The sequence below is a fragment of the Hypomesus nipponensis genome, chromosome 17, assembly GCF_054491055.1.
Source record: "Hypomesus nipponensis isolate SF chromosome 17, ASM5449105v1, whole genome shotgun sequence".
Classification (NCBI taxonomy): domain Eukaryota; kingdom Metazoa; phylum Chordata; class Actinopteri; order Osmeriformes; family Osmeridae; genus Hypomesus; species Hypomesus nipponensis.
Window position 1 is genome coordinate 9,557,771 of NC_140377.1, and position 20,925 is coordinate 9,578,695.

Below are 20,925 nucleotides of genomic sequence, written 5' to 3' on the forward strand. Positions count from 1 at the left end.
AGAATCAGACCTTTAGGGGTGCTCAGCCCCCAATGAGAATGTGACATGAATACAGTGCCTTGTAAAAGTGTTAAACGTAAACCCCCTTACTAATATAAATCCCTAACTTCACTGGATAACAATTAATACATTTATGTATTATTATGCAAAATATTTAATGAAAAAACTAAGGATGTCCCTTTCTTCATGAACTACCAGCATCAAATGATAATAAACAATATATTTAAGAAAATATTTAAAAAAATATAAGGAGTGCTTGAGCACTCCTAAAAAGGATCTAAAATTGCCACTGAATTGTACCCTCTCCAGTTACATGAATAAATGCATTGCAGGTCAATATAAGGTGTGCCCCTTAATTTTCTGCTTGCGCTCCTAAAATGTTCAGTCTGGGGCTACTGTGCTCCTAGTAAGGAAAGTTAGTCTGGAGCCCTGGCTTAGAACCCCATAAAGGCTTGGGCCGGTCCTGGCTAGGACGCTCCTGTAGTCATGCTAATACTGCTAAGTGCGTGAAAGGGCGAGGCTTATTCAAACATAAAACGCTGTATAATTGTATATAACTTAGTTTTAATCAAATAAGGTTGGATTATTTATATGTTGAGCTGCCTGTTAGCTGAAAGTGCACGCAATAAAATAATATTGATGCAAACAACAGGAATCCTTACTTCTTCTGCTCTATTATGTTTGTTTTATGTGGGTAGGGCCCCATATTAGTTTTTGAAACGGGCCGCCAGATGCTTAAGGCCGCCCCTGCCCATTACATACCTGAGGAGTGAGTTTCACCAGTTCACACCGGTTACATGCTAAATTCAGTTACTCTGAGTAAAATAATGTGTTAATAAGTCATTGAGTGATAAAGTCTGCTTTACATTAGCCTACAGTCACACCATTACACTATGCATATCTAAATCGACTACTTTTTATGCTGAGCTTGTAGTGAGATGTCAAAAGTATGGTTAATTTATATTTCAAAAATAAAAGTTTAGCCTGTTCTCCTCTTATGGCCGCGCGGCAGCTAAATCAAACAAAAAAGCTTCAAGACTCCAATGCAACAGCCACTAGAGACACGTGAGTTTGGTAAAGTTGGCATGACATTCACAGATTCAAACTTCCGGGATCAATAACTCCATAGCGAAATGTTATTAAATCATAAATTTACTTAAAAAAAAACAAGCATAATCCTCATTTATGGGAATATTTTTTTGCTAGAAACGTTTAATAGTTTAATCATTGAATACAGTTGTGTCTTTAAACTTTCCTCACACATAAATAGTCTTCTGTTGGTTGTACTAGAGCACTTACTTTTCAAAAATAAGCATAATTATGTTTTGGGGGAATATTCTTTGCCCAAAATGTTTAATAGTTTAATCATTAAATACAGTTTGTTGGCAAAAACATTTAATAGTTTAATCATTAAATACAGTTGTGTCTTTAAAATTTCCTCACACATCAATGGTCTTATGTTGGTTGTACTACAGCACTTACTTAAAAAAAAAAAGAAGCATAATCCTATTTTTTGGGAATATTTTTTGCCCAAAACGTTTAATAGTTTCATCGTTGAATATGGGAGGGAGTCAGATGGCTGAGCGGTGAGGGAGTCAGGCTGGTAATCAGAAGGTCGCCGGATCCACACAAATTATGTTGTGTGGAATATCCTGTACTTGCTGTAAGTTGCTCTGGATAAAAGCGTCTGCTAAATGACTAAATGTAAATGTCCAGGGTGGGAGGAGTCGGCCTCAGTCTTCTTCACTCGCCTCAGGGTCCTCGAGGTGTGCAGGTCCTCAAGGGAAGGCAGATTACAGCCAATCACCTACGCTGCAGCCTGCTCTTGTCCTTGGCAGTGGCAACAGCGTACCAGATGGTGATGGAGGTGAGGATGGACTCAATGATGGCTGTGTAGAAGTGCACCATCATTGTCTTTGGCAGGTTGAATTTCTTCAGCTGCCGCAGGAAGTACATCCTCTATTGTGCTTTCTTGGTAAGGGAGCTGATGTTCAGTTCTCACTTGAGGTCCTGGGAGAGGATATTGCCCAGGAAGCGGAAGGACTCCACAGTGTTGACAGTGGATTCACACAGGGTAATTGGGGTGAGTGGGGCTGTGTTCTTCCTGAAGTCCACAACCATCTCCACTGTCTTGAGAGCATTAAGCTGTAGGTTGTTCTGGCTGCACCAGGTCACCAGGTTGTCCGCTTCCCACCTATAATCAGACTCGTCTCCACCAGAGATGAGCCCAATGAGGGTGATGTCGTCCGCAAACTTCAGGAGTTTGATGGACGGATGACTGGAGATGCAGCTGTTGGTGTACAGGGAGAAGAGCAGAGGAGAAAGGACGCAGCCCTGAGGAGATCTGGTCCTGATGGACCGGGAGTCAGAGACTTGTGTTCCCAGCTTAACGCACTGCTCCCTGTTAGACAGAAAGTCTGTGATCCACCTGCAGGTGGAGTCGGGCACGTTCAGCTGGGAGAACTTGTCCTGAAGCAGGGCGGGGATGATGGTGTTGAAGGCAGAGCTGAAGTCCACAAACAGGATCCTGGTGTAGGGTACTGGGGAGTCCAGGTGCTGTAGGGTGAAGTGGAGGGTCATGTCAACTGCATCGTCCACAGACCTGTTGGCTCTGTAGGCAAACTGCACGGGGTCCAGTAGAGGGTCTGTGATGGATTTAAGGTGAGCCAGCACAAGGCGCTCGAAAGCCTTCATTACCACAGAGGTCAGGGCGATGGGTCTGTAGTCATTAAGTCCTGTTGGCCTTGGCTTTTTGGGCACAGGGGTGATGGTGGAGGACTTGAGACAGGCTGGCACATGGCATGTCTCCAGGGAGGTGTTAAAGATGTATGTAAACACCGGAGACAGCTGGTCAGCGCAGTTCTTGAGGGTGGCTGGAGAGACAGAGTCCGGCCCAGCTGCTTGGCGGGGGTTCTGTCTCTTGAACAGTTTGTTCACTTCTCTCTCCTGAATGGAGAGAGTCGTCACTGTAGAGGGGGGGAGGGCAGAGGCCTCATGGGTGGAAAGGGGTTGTTCAGGACTGTCCAATTTTCTTTCAAAACGACAGTAGAACTCATTCAGGTCGTTGGCCAGGCGGGAGTCGTTAGTGGAGTGGGGGGCTCTGGGCTTGAAGTTGGTAATCTACCTGAGCCCTCTCCAGACATCGGTTCTCCAGAACCGTCATTAGCAGAGAATTGATGTTCTAGTCTCTCCGAGTAAAGTTGTTTAGCCTCTCTCACCGCCTTGCTAAACCTGTTCTTCAGACAAGTGAAGTACAATAGTGCAATGTTGCTGATAGTGCAACCAGTAGCTGAAAGTGACAGTGTGTAAAGTGATTAGTGAGAAGTGTATCAGTGTCCATATCAATGTCTATTCAGAAGCCTGATGGCCTATGGAAAGAAACTGTTGTCCTTTTTACCCCGTCCTGCCAGCTTTTTTGAGGCATCGTGTGGTACGTGTCCTGTAGGGCTGGGAACTACCTGCCGATTATGACCTCAGCAGAATGGCTTTGTCAACCAACAACAAAGTATGGAGTAGTGTTGGATACATGACGTCTTAAAATTAATATTATGCCTATTTTTTTTTTAAAGTGCTGTAGTACAACCAGCAGAATACTATTGATATATTATATATGAAACTATTAAACGTTTTTGGAAAAATATTCCCCAAAATGAGGATTATGCTTATTTTTGAAGTAAGTGCTGTAGTACAACCAACATAAGACTATTGATTTGTGAGGAAAGTTTAAAGACACAACTGTGTTTAATGATTAAACTATTAAACGTTTTGGGCTAAAGATATTCCCCAAAATTTTAATTATGCTTCTTTTTGAAAAGTAAGTGATGTAGTACAACCAACAGAAGACTATGTGTGAGGAAAGTGTAAAGACACAAATGTGTTTAATTATAAAACTATTAAACGTTTTGGGCAAAAGATATTTCCCAAAATTATAATTGTGCTTCTTTTTGAAAAGTAAGTGCTGTAGTACAACCAACATAAGACTATTGATGTGTGAGGAAAGTTTAAAGACACAAATGTGTTTGATTAAACTATTAAATGTTTTTGCCTACAAACTGTATTTAATGATTAAACTATTTAACGTTTTGGGCAATAAATATTCCCCCAAAACATAATTATGCTTATTTTTGAAGAGTAAGCGCTGTAGTACAACCAACAGAAGACTATTAATCTCTGATCAATCATTGATGTGTGAGGAAAGTTTAAAGACACAACTGTATTCAATGAATAAACTATTAAACGTTTTTAGCAAAAAAAATATTCCCAAAATTAAGATTATGCTTGTTTTTTGAAAGTAAGTACTGTAGTACAACCAGCAGGTGACAAGTTATAATTGAGGCAAGTTTGGAAAAACTACCTTATTTAAACATTACATTTATAAATATTTTTGTTGTATCCGTTTTCGCTGTTGTAGTTTGTAGACGGTCCCTAAGCGCTCGTCTAACTGCCTGTTGCTCGTCGAGACCGATGTTATTTCTTCAGGTTGCAGGACGGCTAATTTTGATGGAAATTACTTTGTTGCTCGTTTTTTACCTTACTACAATACGAAATATGTGTTATTTGTGATTTAATAACATTTCGCTATGGAGTTATTGATCCCGGAAGTTTGAATTTGTGAATGTCATGACAAGTTTGTGTTACTTGGAAAAAGAACAATAGGCTATAATACACATTTATAATATAATTGTAATGTTATGGAACTTACCCATAAAAAAGGATCACTCCAACAAATAACAGAAGACAAATAAAGAGAAATCCTGGAAACCAAAAAGAACCAAATTAATTTGTAAATGTAATAGCTTTCATTTACAATGTTCGGTAGATAAGATAAGCAATAGGCTAATAACATTCACTCAACACATTTTGTTTATAGCTCTACTGTCCACTTGGCGTCATGCATTGAATTGCAATCATGAATTACTGTCAGTTGTTTAGAACTTATCGGTTTATAAATTACATGTATTTGTGGCTAGGTTTTGGTGTGCAGCTGTGTCTGCCATTTAGACCAGCGTCTACAATGCCACAATTCCCAGTCAAATTAATGCAGGCTTTAGTACACCTATAGCCTACTACCCGACTGTAATCTTTAGCCACCCCGTATTGAGGGAAACCGCTTTTATTCTATATGCCGCTTTTATTCTTTAACTTCCATGTGAGAAACCAAATTGAAAAACCTTCAAATAGGCCACAGCAGCTGGAAGTATCAGTCGATTTTAGGTAGATACTCACGAATAGGCATCCGTGTCTGTAGGCTACGGCACATAAGTCTACACGCTACCATTTCCTGATCAATGATGAACACAATAAGTCCTCGTAAGCTACAATTCCCAAGTCAGGCTAATGAGCGGCAGCTCGTAGAACCGTCAGAACAGGAATGTGCGTGAGACAATGATCTTTAGTCTAACTCAGTGCTCGAAGTGGCCGGTACTCACCGGTACTTCTACATTTTACTCTTAAGCGTACCTGGGGACGCCTTTTTCCTCCAATCAGAAATATGCTAGCGTGATCAGTCATGATGCTCATGAACTCTCAGTTAGACCATTCCCCCACCAAGAAGACAGAACACATATTCAACACCTACTGCTGCATTTATTGAATACAACTTGTTTTGGAGGTATGAGAGTACAGCTCATTTTTTCATGACCTGTATTTGTGTCATACTGTCATTAACCTTTGTATGAATTAATCAAAACGTACTTAGTTTTGCAGTTTTGTACAATAAATACATGTTTAATTAAAGTTTGTTGCACTGCAAATAGTTCAATTCTTGCTTGTCTGAAATGGAGAGATTGAATAGCGTCTGTAACACCTGCACACTGAATCTATGTAGGCCTATGTTCTACACAAACAAACAAAACTCAAAAACTTATTTGATAAATGATTAAATAAATAAATAATACTATAATATTATTGTAAAACAGTTATTATGTTCAGAATTCTATGCTCATTGAGACAAAGCTAAAGTTAATTAGTGAAATTTAAGGTATTTAACATGTTGTAACCGCACCTGATTGAGTTGCCACTGTCCCCTGGGTGCCAGTGGTGGTAAACCACAACTTAAAACAAAGCTGAATACACAGCTATGACGATAACTGTTACGCATCACAGGAGACAGGAGTAGACCCAAGCGCAGAGCGCAGATTTATTTAGCAAAGGTACAAGAGGGAGTAGGCTAGTCGTATCCAGTATTCAGGCAGGAGGTCAAAATCCAGAAGCAGGTAGAGAAGTGAAGGTATCGACAAGGATCAGGCAGGAGGGAACAAGGTCTGGAACAAACAAGGATTGTCAACAAGAGGCCAAACAAGAAATAGGATAAACGCTCAGAATGTGACGGTAAACTAACACAAGACTTCACAAATAACACAAGGGCATCAGGGGTATATATACAGACCAGCTTGATGGGTAACCAGACACAGGTGTGTAGGGATAAGTGGGCAACTCAATCCAAGGAGTGGGCGTGCACAACAGAAACAGAGTGGAACAAACCAACTAGACGGTAACCAGGGGGGGGAATTTGGGGTCCAGGTTTGAAGTATTCAGGGGAAGAGGAGCGTTGGATCTTGACAATAACCATAGGCATAGGCCAACAAAGTTTGACAGTGAGACCACAAAAAAAGGCTTTTAGTATCGGTGGACCAGAACTAGTAGTGTGCTGTAGTGAAGCATGTCAAGCCTACTTCCTTTTATAAGTATAATTCTTATTACGCGGGGGGTATCTGGTAGCCTGGCTGCCAGAGCCATAGCTCCAAACATTGTATTTTCCACCGTGAATCACTTTCTGCTTAGAATCACTTAACTCCACACCAACGAACACCAATAACTAGAACTAATTTGACAGACTATAAACCAACGAACTTCTGGTTATGATACAGGTGCTCTCTAGCTAGCTACAGTAAAAGTGTTGCTTAGCTCTAGAAAGTGATTCTGTAGCAGAAACTACAGACGTGGACAGCATTCAATCGAAATACAAATTTGAAAAAGGCAAAGGAAGACAGCAGAAAATGCAGGCTAGAACATATGATAAAAGCAGTTATCAGAGACAACCAGGTAACCAGACACGGTGCATGTGGTGTGGTAGAACACCAGCACACAGCAAAAACCAATGCCCAGCTAGAGATGTAGCATGTAACTTGTGTCAGAAAAAAGGTCACTATGCAAAAGCGTGCATGTCAGGGGCTCTCAACGAAGTTAACACAGCAGTGTCAGATGAGGAGGGGATAGCTTTCTTAGGCACAGTTAGTTCTGATGGTGAACCCTGGCTAATCAACCTTAGAGTGAATGAGCATACAGCTGTATTCAAAATAGATACGGGGGCAGATGTAACAGTGCTAGCTGAAGACATATTTCAGAAGAGGCAGTTCCCAGAGCTAGAGAGATCCAAGAGAGTGCTACAGGGTCCGGGTCTGACGCCTATCACAGTGAAGAGGAAGTTCACAGCTACTATAAGAACAGACAGTAAAAGTACCACACAGGAAGTGTATGTAGTCCCGGGTCTGAAGTTTAGCCTACTGGGACGTCCAGCTATCCAGGCATTAGGGCTAGTGGCTGGAGTAGATACAGTGGTGTTGGACTCAGTCGAGAGAGTCAAGGAACAGTTCCCCGAACTGTTCAAAGGGCTAGGCAAGATGGACGGTGAATACAGAATAGAGCTTAAAGCAGACGCCCAACCATTCTCCATATCAACCCCACGACGAATCCCACTGCCTCTCATGTCTAAAGTAAAAAATGAACTTGCGCGTATGTAAGAGATGGGGTAATCTCAAGGGTTGAACAACCTACAGATTGGTGCGCTGGTATGGTCACTGTACCAAAGCCCGACAAAGATGAGGTACGCATCTGCGTGGATCTGACCAAATTGAATGAGTCAGTCAAGAAGGAAAGACATGCGCTCCCGTCAGTCGAAAAAATACGCTCAGATTGAGAAAGAGGCTTTGGCAATCACATGGGCGTGCGAGCGCTTCTCGGACTTCCTGGTGGGCATCACGTTCCACGTTGAAATGGACCACAAGCCTCTGGTTCCGTTACTAGGCTCCAAAAGCCTGGATGATCTCCCACCACGCATTCAGAGACTCAGAATGAGCCTGATGGCTTTCTGCTTCTCCATCTCACATGTGGCCGGCAAGAAGTTGGCCATGGCAGATGTGCAGTCAAGGGCGCCGTTGGGAGACAGAGGGCAACCAGAGCAGGAAGAGGAAGTCAACCTGTATGTACACATGATAATGTCAACCCTCCCAGCCACAGAAAAGAGGCTACAAGAAATAAGGGAACACCAAGAACTGGACGAGATTCTGAGCCAAGTAAAGAAATACTGTACTGAGGGCTGGCCAGACAGATCCACAATAGACAGAGCTTACCTGCCGTATGCACATTTCGAGGATGAGCTATCAGTGGAAAATGGCTTATTACTGAAGGGATGTAGGCTAGTTATTCCCAAGCTGCTACAGACAGACATCCTTCAGAAACTTTACGCAGGACACCGAGGTATAGCAAAGTGTCGTGAAAGAGGCAAACAATCTGTCTGGTGGCCGGGTCTTTGTACACAGCTTCAGAAGGTGGTTGAGGGCTGCGACACGTGTGCAAAAGAAAGAATCAACCCCAAAGAGCCACTGCTGCCCACATTATTCCCCGATAGACCATGGGCAAAGGTGGGTGCTGACTTGTTTCAGTGGAACGATAACCAGTACCTTTTGGTGGTAGACTACTTTTCCCATTTCATTGAGGTAGCTAAACTCACATCAACAACCTCATTAGCAGTAGTGGAACATTGCAAGTCTATCTTCGCCCGGCACGGCATACCGTCCGAGGTCATGACAGATAATGGACCCCAGTTCTCGTCTGAATACTTCACTCAGTTCGCAACACAGTGGGGGTTCACACACGTTACGTCCAGCCCCAGATATGCTCAGAGCAATGGAGAGGCAGAGTGTGCTGTGCGGACAGTTAAAGGTCTCCTACAGAAAGGAAAAGACCCTTCCAAGACCTGTAAAAGTATTCATGTTTTTGTATAGCGTATGTTTTTTTTTACTTGCTTGTTTCAAGAGCGCCGTTTTGCATATTGTGCAGATTATTCCGTTTTTACTGCTTGTTTTTTCTATTACTTTCCATTATCCATATATTTTGTATTATATATTTATTTCATTGTACAGTATTACCTATGGCCTCTAGAAACTATACAGCAGTGCAGTAATACTGAACTAGTTTGAGAGAGAAAAAGAACAAAACCAAAGTAATTTGTTACAAACCTTTTATTAAGATATTTCTTTTTTTAATCCATGTTGACATGTTATTTTTATATATTTCTAATATATATTTTACAGTTGTTAAATGTGCAATTGCCTTGAATAATATTGGGTCACAGTTACAGGTTTCACAAAGTTATTGGCACTTGGAACAACAAGATGAGCAGAAGAGCACTGCGACTACAGGGTGACTAAGGGCTAGGAGCATGGGTAAAGACAAGTAGATGCCACTGCACTGTTTATTAAGCGTGTTCTTGGTACATATACACCTCATGCTATGGGTGCACAACTAACAACCCAACCCGGTGCCTCCATGTTTATTATACAGTGTTCATCTATACATGTACAGTATATACTCATATTTATATATGTACTGGAAAAAGACTTCTCCATGCCACATTATACTTGACACGGTCTCCACTGGCCCATAATCTCCAGTGTGTGTGTGTGTGCCGGGGCAGTGGGGGTATTTTAGGGAGCAGCTGCAATGCTTGGAGGTACCAGTCTCTCCAACACACATCAGGTACTATGGGGGACACACTGCTCTCTAGTGGCGCATCAGAACCCACTCAGTGCCATCAGTCAACATCAGGGGGCGTACTTGAGTTTTTAAGAGGGTTTATCACGTGTCATGAGTTCACCTTATTCTTTGAAGTAGCCCAGAGTCTGTCTGCAAGACACATATCATTCAGCTGCATGGCACTATCCTCAATGAGCACTTGCCAGCTGTAAAAATGATCTAAAAATGCGAAAAAATACAATTTGGGCCATGGCAGTTTCTCCATGCCACTTCATCAATGTTCTCACTCTGAAAACCCAATCAGGCCCCAAGAACTTCTTTAACAAAGCACACCTCTCATAACCATGATAAAAAGGTTAGAAAATCAACTTGAATCAGAGGTATATTTTATAGTTCAGTAGGATTTTATAGTGTGTGCATGAGGAGATACAGAGGAGTGACATCTATGAAGTGTTGAGATTCCAGGGTTGTGGGTCAAAAGTATGCTGAAGAGCTTTGACAAAGCCTCCCCATAAAAACATTCGGAGACAGACTTGTATATCAGGCCGTCATCTATTCACTTCCCCTGTGGCTAACACCTACATGTGTAGACATGAATGCATGCAGGAAGCCGTTTTCACCCACATCAATAAACATCTCTGTGACGTTTCAACACAATCAGGTAAAAAATATAATAACCAAACAAATAGAAAAATCAGCTCCTCACATCGATTGCAAAGTTACTAACATACTGTTCAGTCTGAAACACGAGATTCAACTCAACAGTCTTCTTAATATTTACATCAGGTGTCAGTCACTTGTGAAAAGGAGCATACTGCTCTTCAACAAATAAATAGTGACCCTACAGGGTTAACTTCCCATACAAGCTCTCAACCCCTTAAAAAGGTGCATAACCACTGGTTCATCTCATGTAAAGATGCACAAACTACTGGTTCATCTCATGTAAAGGTGCACAGACAACTGGTTCGTCTCATGTAAAGGTGCACAGACAACTGGTTCGTCTCATGTAAAGGTGCAACCCCACTCATCTTTCCTGGGGGTGGAACATTTTATCAAATGCTTTTAATCAAATTTTAAATACACACATTTTGGACTTTCAATGCAATAGGGTTGTGATACAACAACAACCTTTACATGTCTACAGGGTTTGTAGGTGTGTGTTTTTCAATGATCGTGTAACGTGTTGGTTAGGGGCTGCAATGTGTACATCAACTTGTGAACACAAACTCAACCACACTCAAGTAAACAGAAAACCACTGACATTCCCCCTTGAAGCAGACCCGACCTCATGCACACAATACACCCTACCTCGTCTCTTTCACTGGGACAAAGGCTGCAGCGTGCAATTCATGTACTGAACAACAGCCAAAGTGAAAGATTCCATCAGCCAATCACAAATCTAACCCTGCACATCTCCAGTTTGCAAACCCTGCATATAGAGCGCAATAAAAAGGCACATCCCACGTATTATTTCACACCTATTTCCCCAAATCTTTATACCTTGCACAATGTCAGTAGTTAGCTTCTTTGAAGGTTATCGGTTCAACATTTTAAGTTGGTCTAGAAAAGTAGTCATATAGTCAGCCATTTTGATCAAAGCTTTAAATATAGCTAGCCATGATTCCCAGCAAGCAATTTAGCTAGAGTAGCGACCACCATCAATAGTTGCCATTAAACAGTCACCAGTCATGTTCTCAACGGACCTCATTGTACTGTACATTTACACAATCGCAGAAAGAAGAGAGGAGTAAGATGTAGCCTCTGTCTAATACACAGTGGGTACAAATCTCTGTGAAACAGATATTCTATCACATTATTAGTTTGGTCTGTTGTATTAAAACATGACTGATGGGTCCCAATGTTAAGACTGCTGTAACGGTAAGTGTATGCAAAAATAGCACTTTCCTTAATCAATATGACTCCTTAGAAACACTGCTCTTGAAAATATAATAAAGCAACATGAAGACCTTAAAAACAATCCCTCTTTTCCTCTCAGTGCACTGCGCTGCATGTGCTTCTATATAAATATCTATATTTCTTTTTTATATGACCATATATCCTGTACGACAATCATAAAGCACTTCCGCCACACCTTTCCATTCATTTGAACATGTTACAAGCATATAGGGCTGAAATTTGCAAAATGGGAAACCGACACAAAATGCAAAATACATTTCTTTTGTTTTGTAAAGGGAGGTTCAATTTTGTTCTGGTCAGAGGGAGAAGCAGGTGGGGTTGGAATACTATTGAGGTGGAGTGAGTGGCGTAAGGGGGACTACGGATGGGAGAGCAGAGGGAAGGAGAGGGGATCCCCCCCCCCCCCCAACACCACCCTCAAATCATCTGTACTGGAGCAACGCTGGCACTGCCCATTTACATTCAGTATCGGGACTTCTCCCCTTAGTCCCTCGACCTCCACCCTCAACTTCAGGGAATGCATTTCAAATTGGGGGCTGGGTGAACACCGACAAAAACAAAAAGGTTCAAGGGAGTTCAGTGAAAAACAGAACCCTCTTCCCCTTTCCCCACCTTTCCCCACTCCCCATCACTCACCACTGGATCAACATCCAGCAAGCAAAAGACCTTCAGGGTCTGGTCTTTCACACTAGGAACATCATAAGCGCCAACTTTGTGGTTCCACCTGCTTGCTTGCAATAACAACCTCCCAGAGTCACACATTGGGACAGCAAGGTCAAAAGAGGCTCAAGCAGTCAGGCTGAGGGGGGTGGTAGAAGATGGAGCAATTACAAGTAAGGGGCATTGCCACATCACAGCTAACCCAATAACTGCCCCCAACGCTAAAACAATGGCCCACCATCCCCACCCACTGCCTGCAGCGATTCACCCGTGGGGCCCCCTGCCTCCACATCGGCCCCGCTCTCCAGGGAGACGGGGTCAAAGTTGGGCTCCGCCCCCAGGCCGTCATCTTCCATCTTGACGGCTTCGGGAAGGAAGGCGGAGTAGGCATCGCTCTCCGCCATCAGCAGCTTCAGCTTGGGGATCCAGCTCTTTCTCACCACCCGCCGGGCATTAGTGCACATGTCGGCGGCTATTGCGTTCATCTCACTCTCCTTGAAGCTGGTGGCAAAGTTCTGGCAGTAGACTAGGGGAGGGAGAGAGACAGAGAAGGCTAATTGGATAAGGACAGACAGGCACAGAAGAGGTTGGGAAAAGGGTTACAAAATGTTCTGGCATTTCCAAAGTTGGAAACTTTCCATGAGAATTATCTGGAATATATGCAAATGTAAATATACTGGAAATGTACAAAATATAAGTTAGCCCATAACAGGGAACTTAAATGCAGTTGGGAAAGGATAATGGAATAATCTTGGTTGAAATTCAGTTGAATTTCTACCATGCGTATTCCTCAATCCTCAATCACATGCACCCAGCACTCTACTTCCTGCAGGGCTATTGAGGCCACACCCCCTGCATGAAATGTGCATTCCTCCATCACATGCACAGATCATTTCTAGAATCCTGCACACTACAGCAGGTCTATTGAAGCCACACTACCGCATTTCAGCCCAAGGAGGAAAATAAATATTTTCAATTAAAATAATCGATTCAAGTTCTGCTCACAAATAAGTAAAAATGACATAAAAATGTATTATTAGTTTGCATGCATGTCTACTTATGACCAAACAATATGTTGATTTTTGTATATGATCACTTGTATAAATTACCCCAAATGTAAAATCGATTCCCTTTAAACTTGGTAGTATTTCCAAAATTCCCTAGTTTAACTCCCCAAGGAAAGCTTCTGGAGTTTCCAGATATGTCCCACCCTTTACAACCGTCAGTGGGAAGGGACCCAAGGAACAGTGATAAAGAGAGGAAGAGAATCAGGATGAGAGAGAACGAAGAGATGATGGAGAGGGCAAGGATGCATGCTGCCATTTCACAATACCAAATGACTGTGTCTGTAAAGTTGTCAGCAGCAGGGATTTCCAGTATTCCACCCTACGACCCACCCCACACTCACATTTGACTGCGTGAAGCACTCTGTTGTCCAGAGGTTTGCGGCTGGGATCATTAGTGGAAGACCGTATTCCTGTTCCACAACTATTGGCCAGAGTGTTCCTGAAAGTGGAGAAACAATAGTGTAACGTGTTTTGCAAAAGCATGCAGCACCTTTACTAGATGGACATGCACACCATTAAGTCAGACAAAATGTCAGTGTTCTTTTTTTTTTTTTATATACTCCACCACATTTTACTGTCTGCATTCAGACAAATTCCACATCACAAGGTGAGGTTTGGCAGAGAACATCACACACACACACACACACACACACACTTACCTGTCAAAGAAGGCAGCCAGCAGTCTCCTGAGCAGCACCTTATGTCTCGTCCCTGCACTCACATGACAGTTCATCAGCTGGGCTCTTGATATGAACACACACGTACCTGTTTAAACACACACATCATCATCATCATCATCATCATGTCAGCCAACCACCAAACATACCCATGCATTTCTACAAGCACACATTCGAATGATTTTTACCAGGGCAACGAGAGGAGGATGGTGGTATGTCGTGTGCGTCATTTGACCACTCCCAACCTGGGAGTACGATGTGGGGCAGACCAATAGCACAGTGTGGTACGAGGTGGTGCACAATATAGCTTCGTTAACATCCCCCCTGCCGCCCCCTCCCACCAACCTGAGACCAGTTCTAACTTCTCTGCAGGGTCTCCCTCCTCGTACAGTTTGGGGTGGCAGCGGTTGCCTATCTGAGTGACGAGTTCGGCGGGGAGCGATGACAGGTCCTGGCGACCTCGCATGCGACCCCGAGTCTCCGTGTGGTCGGGCAAGGCCTCCACACGCTCACCTGCTGGTAGAAACGCATACACGCGCACACACACACACATCATCATAATACTGACTTCATCCTCTGGGCATCAACAGTTTGGCGGCCTTGGAAGACATTCATTCACGTGTATGCACGTTTACAAACACACACACACACACAGTGTACCTGTGGCGCCTACGTTGAGCATGCTGTACATGGTGTACATGTTGCAGATCTGCCTGTACTGCTCCTCCGTGCTCTCGTCAGTCACCTCCTCCTCCTCTTCCTCGTCGTGGTAACTGATGGGCGAGTCGCTGGCGTAGGCGCTCATGGTGCCCGGGCTGGCGCCCTCCGACGTGGCGTTGCCCGAACCCGCCGAGCTGCCGTTAGTGCCACTGCTGTGGGCCCCCGAGACCCCCATCCCCGCAGCCCCACTGGCCCCCATGCCCATGGCTAGGCCCAGAGCACCAGGACTCTGTATGGCACTGCCACGGACTGCCTCCTGGGAGAAGCGTGCGGCCTTCCTAATCCCTCCTCCTCCACCCGAGCCGGCCCCATCTCTGCTGCTGCTCCCCTCCCAGAGGCGTTTGGCCACGGGCGTGCATACCACGGAGTAGGGCGAGGCCTCTGGATGGCTGGGCGGCGGCGGCTGCTGCTGCTGCTGCTGTTGCTCGGTCTTTACCCGGGTCACCAGGGGAAGGGGCGTTAGGCAGGCAGCAGGACGGGCTCCGCCCGAGCCGGTCTGAGTGACGGGGCTCTGGGGCTCGGAGGATGGGGCCTCCTCTGGATGTAGGCCCTGGGAGTCACAGCTGGGGGAGGACACCTGGGAAAGTGGGGGAAGGGTGCACAGCCTTCATAAGCATTTAAAGTGCAGGGAAGGCAATCCCCGAGGTGGATGGTAAACTAATCTCAGATCCACACCTCCAGGGACTCCTCCCAAACGGGTGTGCCGCCCTACCTTGAGGAAGAACTCGGTCCCCTTCTCCATGATCTGCTGGATCTGGAGGAAACCGGCGGTGTACATGAGCAGGAACTGGTCTCCAACCGTCATGCTGAGGCGGCCGGTGTAGCAGAAGGCCAGGATCTGCTGGAAGCTCTGGGGCTGCACAGCCGGGGGCAGCTCCACCACCACGGGGCTCTTCCCCGCCGTGCTGTTGATGCTGCTGCTGAACAGGTCTCGGAAGTAGGAGCTGCTGGCCGCTAGCACGGCACGGTGGGCCTGGGGGAAGAGGGGGAGCGCGGAAATGCTTTAAAACGTTTCTTCGGACGTCCGAAGAGCAGAAGGACCTCAATTTTTAACATTAACATTTTTGAAAGAAATGAATAAAAACAGGACGTCTTCTGTTCTTCTCTCAACACTCACCAGACCATCCGAGAGATGAATGTACAAAGACAAGGATAGATCATCATCTATGTGCCGCTCATACTAAGCTGAGCTCCTATCAGAAGTGGGAGGACGCTTTGAATGATGGACAGATTATAAAGAAGGCTCCCTCGGCCATGTGTCGAAAAACTATGTCTGGACATCCCACCTTGAAGGCGTGTCCCTTGACAACCACGGACACGTCACAGTAGAGCCCTTGGAGACGTTGCTCGTTCAGACACTCCAGGACGTTGTTGCCGAAGTTCGGGATCGCCATCTGAAGGGTCTGGGCCATGGTGCGCCTGCGCACACCACCTTAGGGGGTCTGGAGAAAAGAGGCCGATCGAGTGAGGCAGAGCAAGGGAAAACAAGAGGAAGAGAAAGGGGAGCGAGGTCAACGGTGTTATTCGAATGACAATCCCGGAGTATGTTAAATGGAGCGGCGCAGGTGCCCGGGGGAGCAGTTCAAACACCCAGAGGAAACCCAGTCAGCTGACATCACCCAACGCAGCACCGCCCCCTGGAAACCACGGGAACACTTTCAATTATGTGTGTACTTCACTAAAGGATCATTGACTAAAAAGGAAACGTAGGCTGATAAAAACGACACTATGTACACATTTTCTGAAGTACCATGTAGTTCTGAAGTACCATGTAAAGATTCTGAGGCGTAGTAGACGAAGCTTGCGTCGACCTTGGGCTCGTCTTTTTGCCATCTTTTCGTCATCTATTTCAGGGGTTGTTTAATCCTGGTCCTCTGGGGTCTACTGTCCTGTATGATTGAGACGTTTCCCTGCTCTAGCACACCTGATTCAAATGAATGGTCATCATTAGGCTTCCACAGAGCTTGATCACAACCCATTCCTTTGAATCAGGTGTGTTGGAGCAGGGGAACATACAGGATAGTGGACCCTGATTTGATCTGAATCATGTTTAAGTTCATAGCGCATTGACATGCATCCAATTCATTTGCTAAAATCTATGCAACATAGTGAGCTTTCTGTATTTATTTCTCCCTTGGATTATTCAAAACCACTAACAATGCACTCCTGCCTTGATTTTACATTGTCTCTGCTATTCAAGCTTCATTTAAATGTTTACCAAAAGAAAAACTGTAGTACAGGTTCACAGTGAATTGACTTTATGAACTCTAAAAACAGTATCATCGGCCGGCTCATAATAAACACTAATCTAGATCTCAAAGGTCACACTAACATTTTATAAGCCATATATCCAAAGTGTGCATCTCAATGCTGTGTTGATTTTGTCCTGTCTTTTCATTTGCTCAGGATATGTATCAGGTCACGGAGTCCGGTGGCTGAACGGTTAGGGAATCGGGCTAGTAATCTGAAGGTCGCCAGTTCGATTCCCGGCAAAAATGATGTTGTGTCCTTGGGCAAGGCACTTCACCCTACTTGCCTCGGGGGAATGTCCCTGTACTTACTGTAAGTCGCTCTGGATAAGGGCGTCTGCTAAATGACTAAATGTAAATGTATAAATAAAACCATGAGGGGGGAGGCATTTCTAGGATTGAGACGCACCCATTGTGGCAGCGGTCAACTGTGCAACACTTCCACCACACCCACTTTACAGTTTAAAGCCACCTTATCAAACCCCGCATTGACAATAAACTACTGGTACACTGATAAGCACGTCAAGCTACCTATATTCATATGAATCAGTATGCATAGCTGTGTCCGCTTGCTATCAGAGCACATAAAACATGTACGTAAAGCAAGACGCATACAGACATATTAGTGTCACTGACAATTAACTACGCTGGCCACCAAGTTCAAAGCCAACTCTATGAGCACTTCAGATGATTTTACCAATTTAGGTCTGATTTAGCAGATTAAGCCTGCAGTAAGCAGCCCATCATATCCAAACTGCTTCATTTGGGATCAAGCCAGACTCCATGGTAAAAAGAAACACTCCCTTTGTCTCTCCCTCTCTCTCACACTAAAACCCAGATGAGCACACACACAAACCAAACAAACATAAAGAAACTCTCACACACACACTTAGACAATACTGCTTGTTTACAGTTTGGCAGGGCATAGCAACGCAGAGACAAGAATGAAAGTGGGGTGTGTTGCAGAGTTTGGCCTGTGTGAGAGAGAAAGGGTAAAACGGCAGAAAGAGAGTGAGATGAAGAAGGGGGACTTGTACATGGGGCTGTCCCAAAGGAAAAGTAATGTCCAACGTTAACAAATATATAGGTGAAAGTGCAGCAAAGTAGCCAAGCTCACTGCCCCGCTTATTTTATACAAACCACAAAAGCCATGGAGGGGGAAATGAGGTCAATCTTGCCTACAACATAAACCCAAGGAGAGTGAGGAATGCCAGAATTTCAGTTTGAGTTAATAGCTACCCTATGTATCTGTGTTATAGTATAAACTATCGACATCAACTGCTAAAAAATATGCTCCAAGTAGTTCGCTATTGACACTGGAAGACCAGGCTGGCACAGTACAGCTCTCTAGGCATTTCCTGGTTTTAATGCTCCTCACATTTGATTGCATCTCTCGAGCAAACGATTTTTTCCCTTGTCTTCTGGAAAAACAAATATTTTACAAATGGTAATTAGAATTTCATTTTTCGACGTTAATATGGCTTATATACTTCACGTCTGTCTCACCCTGGTAGCGTTTGACCAGACGGGATGCAGGATCAAACTGGGTCGGTAATGCTGTAGCTGCACCGGGGTGACCGTGCCGCGCAGTGTGCCAGTCTGCCCGGTTGGAGTGCTTCACTGGCACGGCCCGGGGTCGAGGGAGGATGGCAGTGAGCGTTGCCGCCTGGTAAAGAAGCAGGTTTCCGTGGCGTCAAAGCGCGCAAGTAATAACAATACCTCAAATTGATAATTTTCACATTTATCGCTCAAGCTATCTTTTAGCACTGTAAGGTTCGTTTCCCATTCGAGCACACCGCGCAGGCCTGCTTGACAGGACGCTAAGCTAACAAGCTAACAGCAAGCTCTGCAAAAATAATTTGGGTTCGCCCCGGCACACCATCTACTCTCACAGGCACTTAATATCCTATGCTTTCGCGACAGTGCACGGAATCAAATACAACTATTTATTATAATATTATCTAAATATAATTGTCACCGTTTTTTCGCGACGTCCGCTACCTAACTTATTTAAATATTTTTGGGATGGGGAAATCGCTCCCCCTGCCATTTTCCATTTTACCGACATCAACAGGTCATCCCAGGACACGCAGCAGCTGAGGGCGAGCCAGACGGAACCAGTGCAGCACGGAGTGGGGGGTGGCGGTAGGAGACAGACAAGACGAGCTAGCTATTTAGCTTGGTAATCATGCAAACAGTGAATTTCCGAACAACTTTGCGAGAAAACCTAAACACAGACTAAATAAATCACTACTGCTAGAATATGACGGATGTCAGCCTGACAGACTTGTAACGTAAACTTGAAAGTTACGTGCCTTGAACAGAAAAACTTTTGTAAGACGCGACTTTTTCCTGAGTCGTGCTTGTGCACATGGAAAAGAATACGCAGATGTATAAGCCAAGTGTTAAAGTGACGCGGCCGGTAACTCTACCAACCCTTTCCTAAACAAAAGTCTTCATACTAAGACATTCAAGACGCTAACGTTCATTAGCTTTATCAGCCCCAAGTTACTATGCCATCTAGGAACGCGGGCACCACAGTGTATTCGGACATCCTCTTTCGCCCCTGAATCCTTACACGACCCCGGCAGTCGGCACACTCACCGCTTGCTTAGAAACCGTTGCAATTGAGGAGACTTCGGTAGCAGCGCTCTACTCGCTTTTCCTTTACTACAGGCAGCCATTCATTGTGGGCTATGGCGAGACACCGATCACAGAGTTATCGAGGACAGTATGTAACTACAACGTCCCAGGAGACTGTGGAGCTCAGAGCAACCGATCAAACGCGTTAGACGGAGACAGGCATGACGCGCTCGTCATTCAATCGCATGATCGTCTCGAGCGCAGCCTCAATTTGGGGAGATCTATCCCACGGCGTGGAGTGTGCGGATTGGCACAGCAACCGCATCAGACAGTGAACAAAAACGGCCTCTTATTTTCTCTGCCTCCCCGTGTGCGAGTGATAAAAAGTAGGCCGTGTTTGCTTGCGTGCGTGTGTGTCTAGACTGTTAACTTAGGTGAACCTGGTGCGCGCATAAAATAGCAATGAACTTTCAACGTCTACAGAACTACAACAGAACCATGCAATCAAATACCAAAATAAGACCTGTGTCAATAATAGGAGGCAAAAACTCCCAATTAAATACGTGTGTCAATCAAATACAATAATTTAGCATTCATCACGCTGACATTAATGTGTATTTTATATGTATTTATGTTTGGGCATAAAACACAAATACACCCCCACCCGCCACCTACGGTCTTCTTCAGACAACCGCCTGGTGGTCCCACCGCTCAAGACCACCGGGCCCAACACAAGCTCTTCTCCTGCCTGGCCCCCCAGTGGTGGAATCAACTCCCCACCTCCATCAGAGACACAGACTGTCTCTCCACCTTCAAGAGAAGGCTCAAGACGCACTTGTTCCGGGAGTACAACGGTACTTAGGAATGGTTTGTTGAACCCAATGCTAGTTTCCTCAAGGATCACAATGACTCTTGTTTAGAGACTGTTGCTCTTGTTGGTTAGTGGTAGCTGATTTAAACTGTTGTATTCTATTTTAGTTTGTGTTTAGTTGTATCTTATTTTTATTTTACTGTTGCTTGCTTTTCTACAGGTACACTTGCACTTAGAGATTCATGTTGTTTAATTGTAACTTGCTTAACTACATGCGCTTATGGTTTTCCCCTTTTTTTGTAGGCACAGAGACCTCCATAGTAGTTTACCTGCACCAGGAAGAAGGGATCATTCTTGTGCACATCATAGATTAGGTGAGCATAACAAGCATAGGGGAGGTGTTGATTATACCCACAATGAAGATTGACTTTTGATGGCTCATAATTATCACAATGATAATGTTGTTGTTGACAATGATAATGTTG

The 20,925-nt window shown here is 44.5% G+C and overlaps 1 protein-coding gene across 7 annotated transcripts; it reads right to left on the reverse strand.

Annotated features, from left to right (window-relative positions):
- Positions 1–9,224: 9,224 nt before the first annotated feature.
- Positions 9,225–19,787, reverse strand: nacc1a (nucleus accumbens associated 1, BEN and BTB (POZ) domain containing a). 7 transcript variants are annotated; one of them, XM_084677309.1, is made up of 9 exons: positions 19,651–19,787; positions 18,553–18,712; positions 16,084–16,239; positions 15,510–15,770; positions 14,738–15,374; positions 14,423–14,593; positions 14,060–14,165; positions 13,742–13,839; positions 9,225–12,859 (listed from the first exon to the last, which is right to left on the reverse strand). In XM_084677309.1, exons 3-9 carry the CDS (start codon positions 16,207–16,209, stop codon positions 12,555–12,557), a joined length of 1,704 nt encoding a protein of 567 aa, XP_084533435.1. In that variant the 5' UTR covers positions 16,210–16,239; positions 18,553–18,712; positions 19,651–19,787; the 3' UTR covers positions 9,225–12,554. The 7 variants fall into 7 exon arrangements, with proteins under 7 accessions (XP_084533435.1, XP_084533436.1, XP_084533438.1 ...); XM_084677310.1 differs by lacking the exon at positions 19,651–19,787 and adding an exon at positions 19,025–19,113; XM_084677312.1 differs by lacking the exons at positions 18,553–18,712; positions 19,651–19,787 and adding exons at positions 16,566–18,020; positions 18,187–18,540.
- Positions 19,788–20,925: the final 1,138 nt, after the last annotated feature.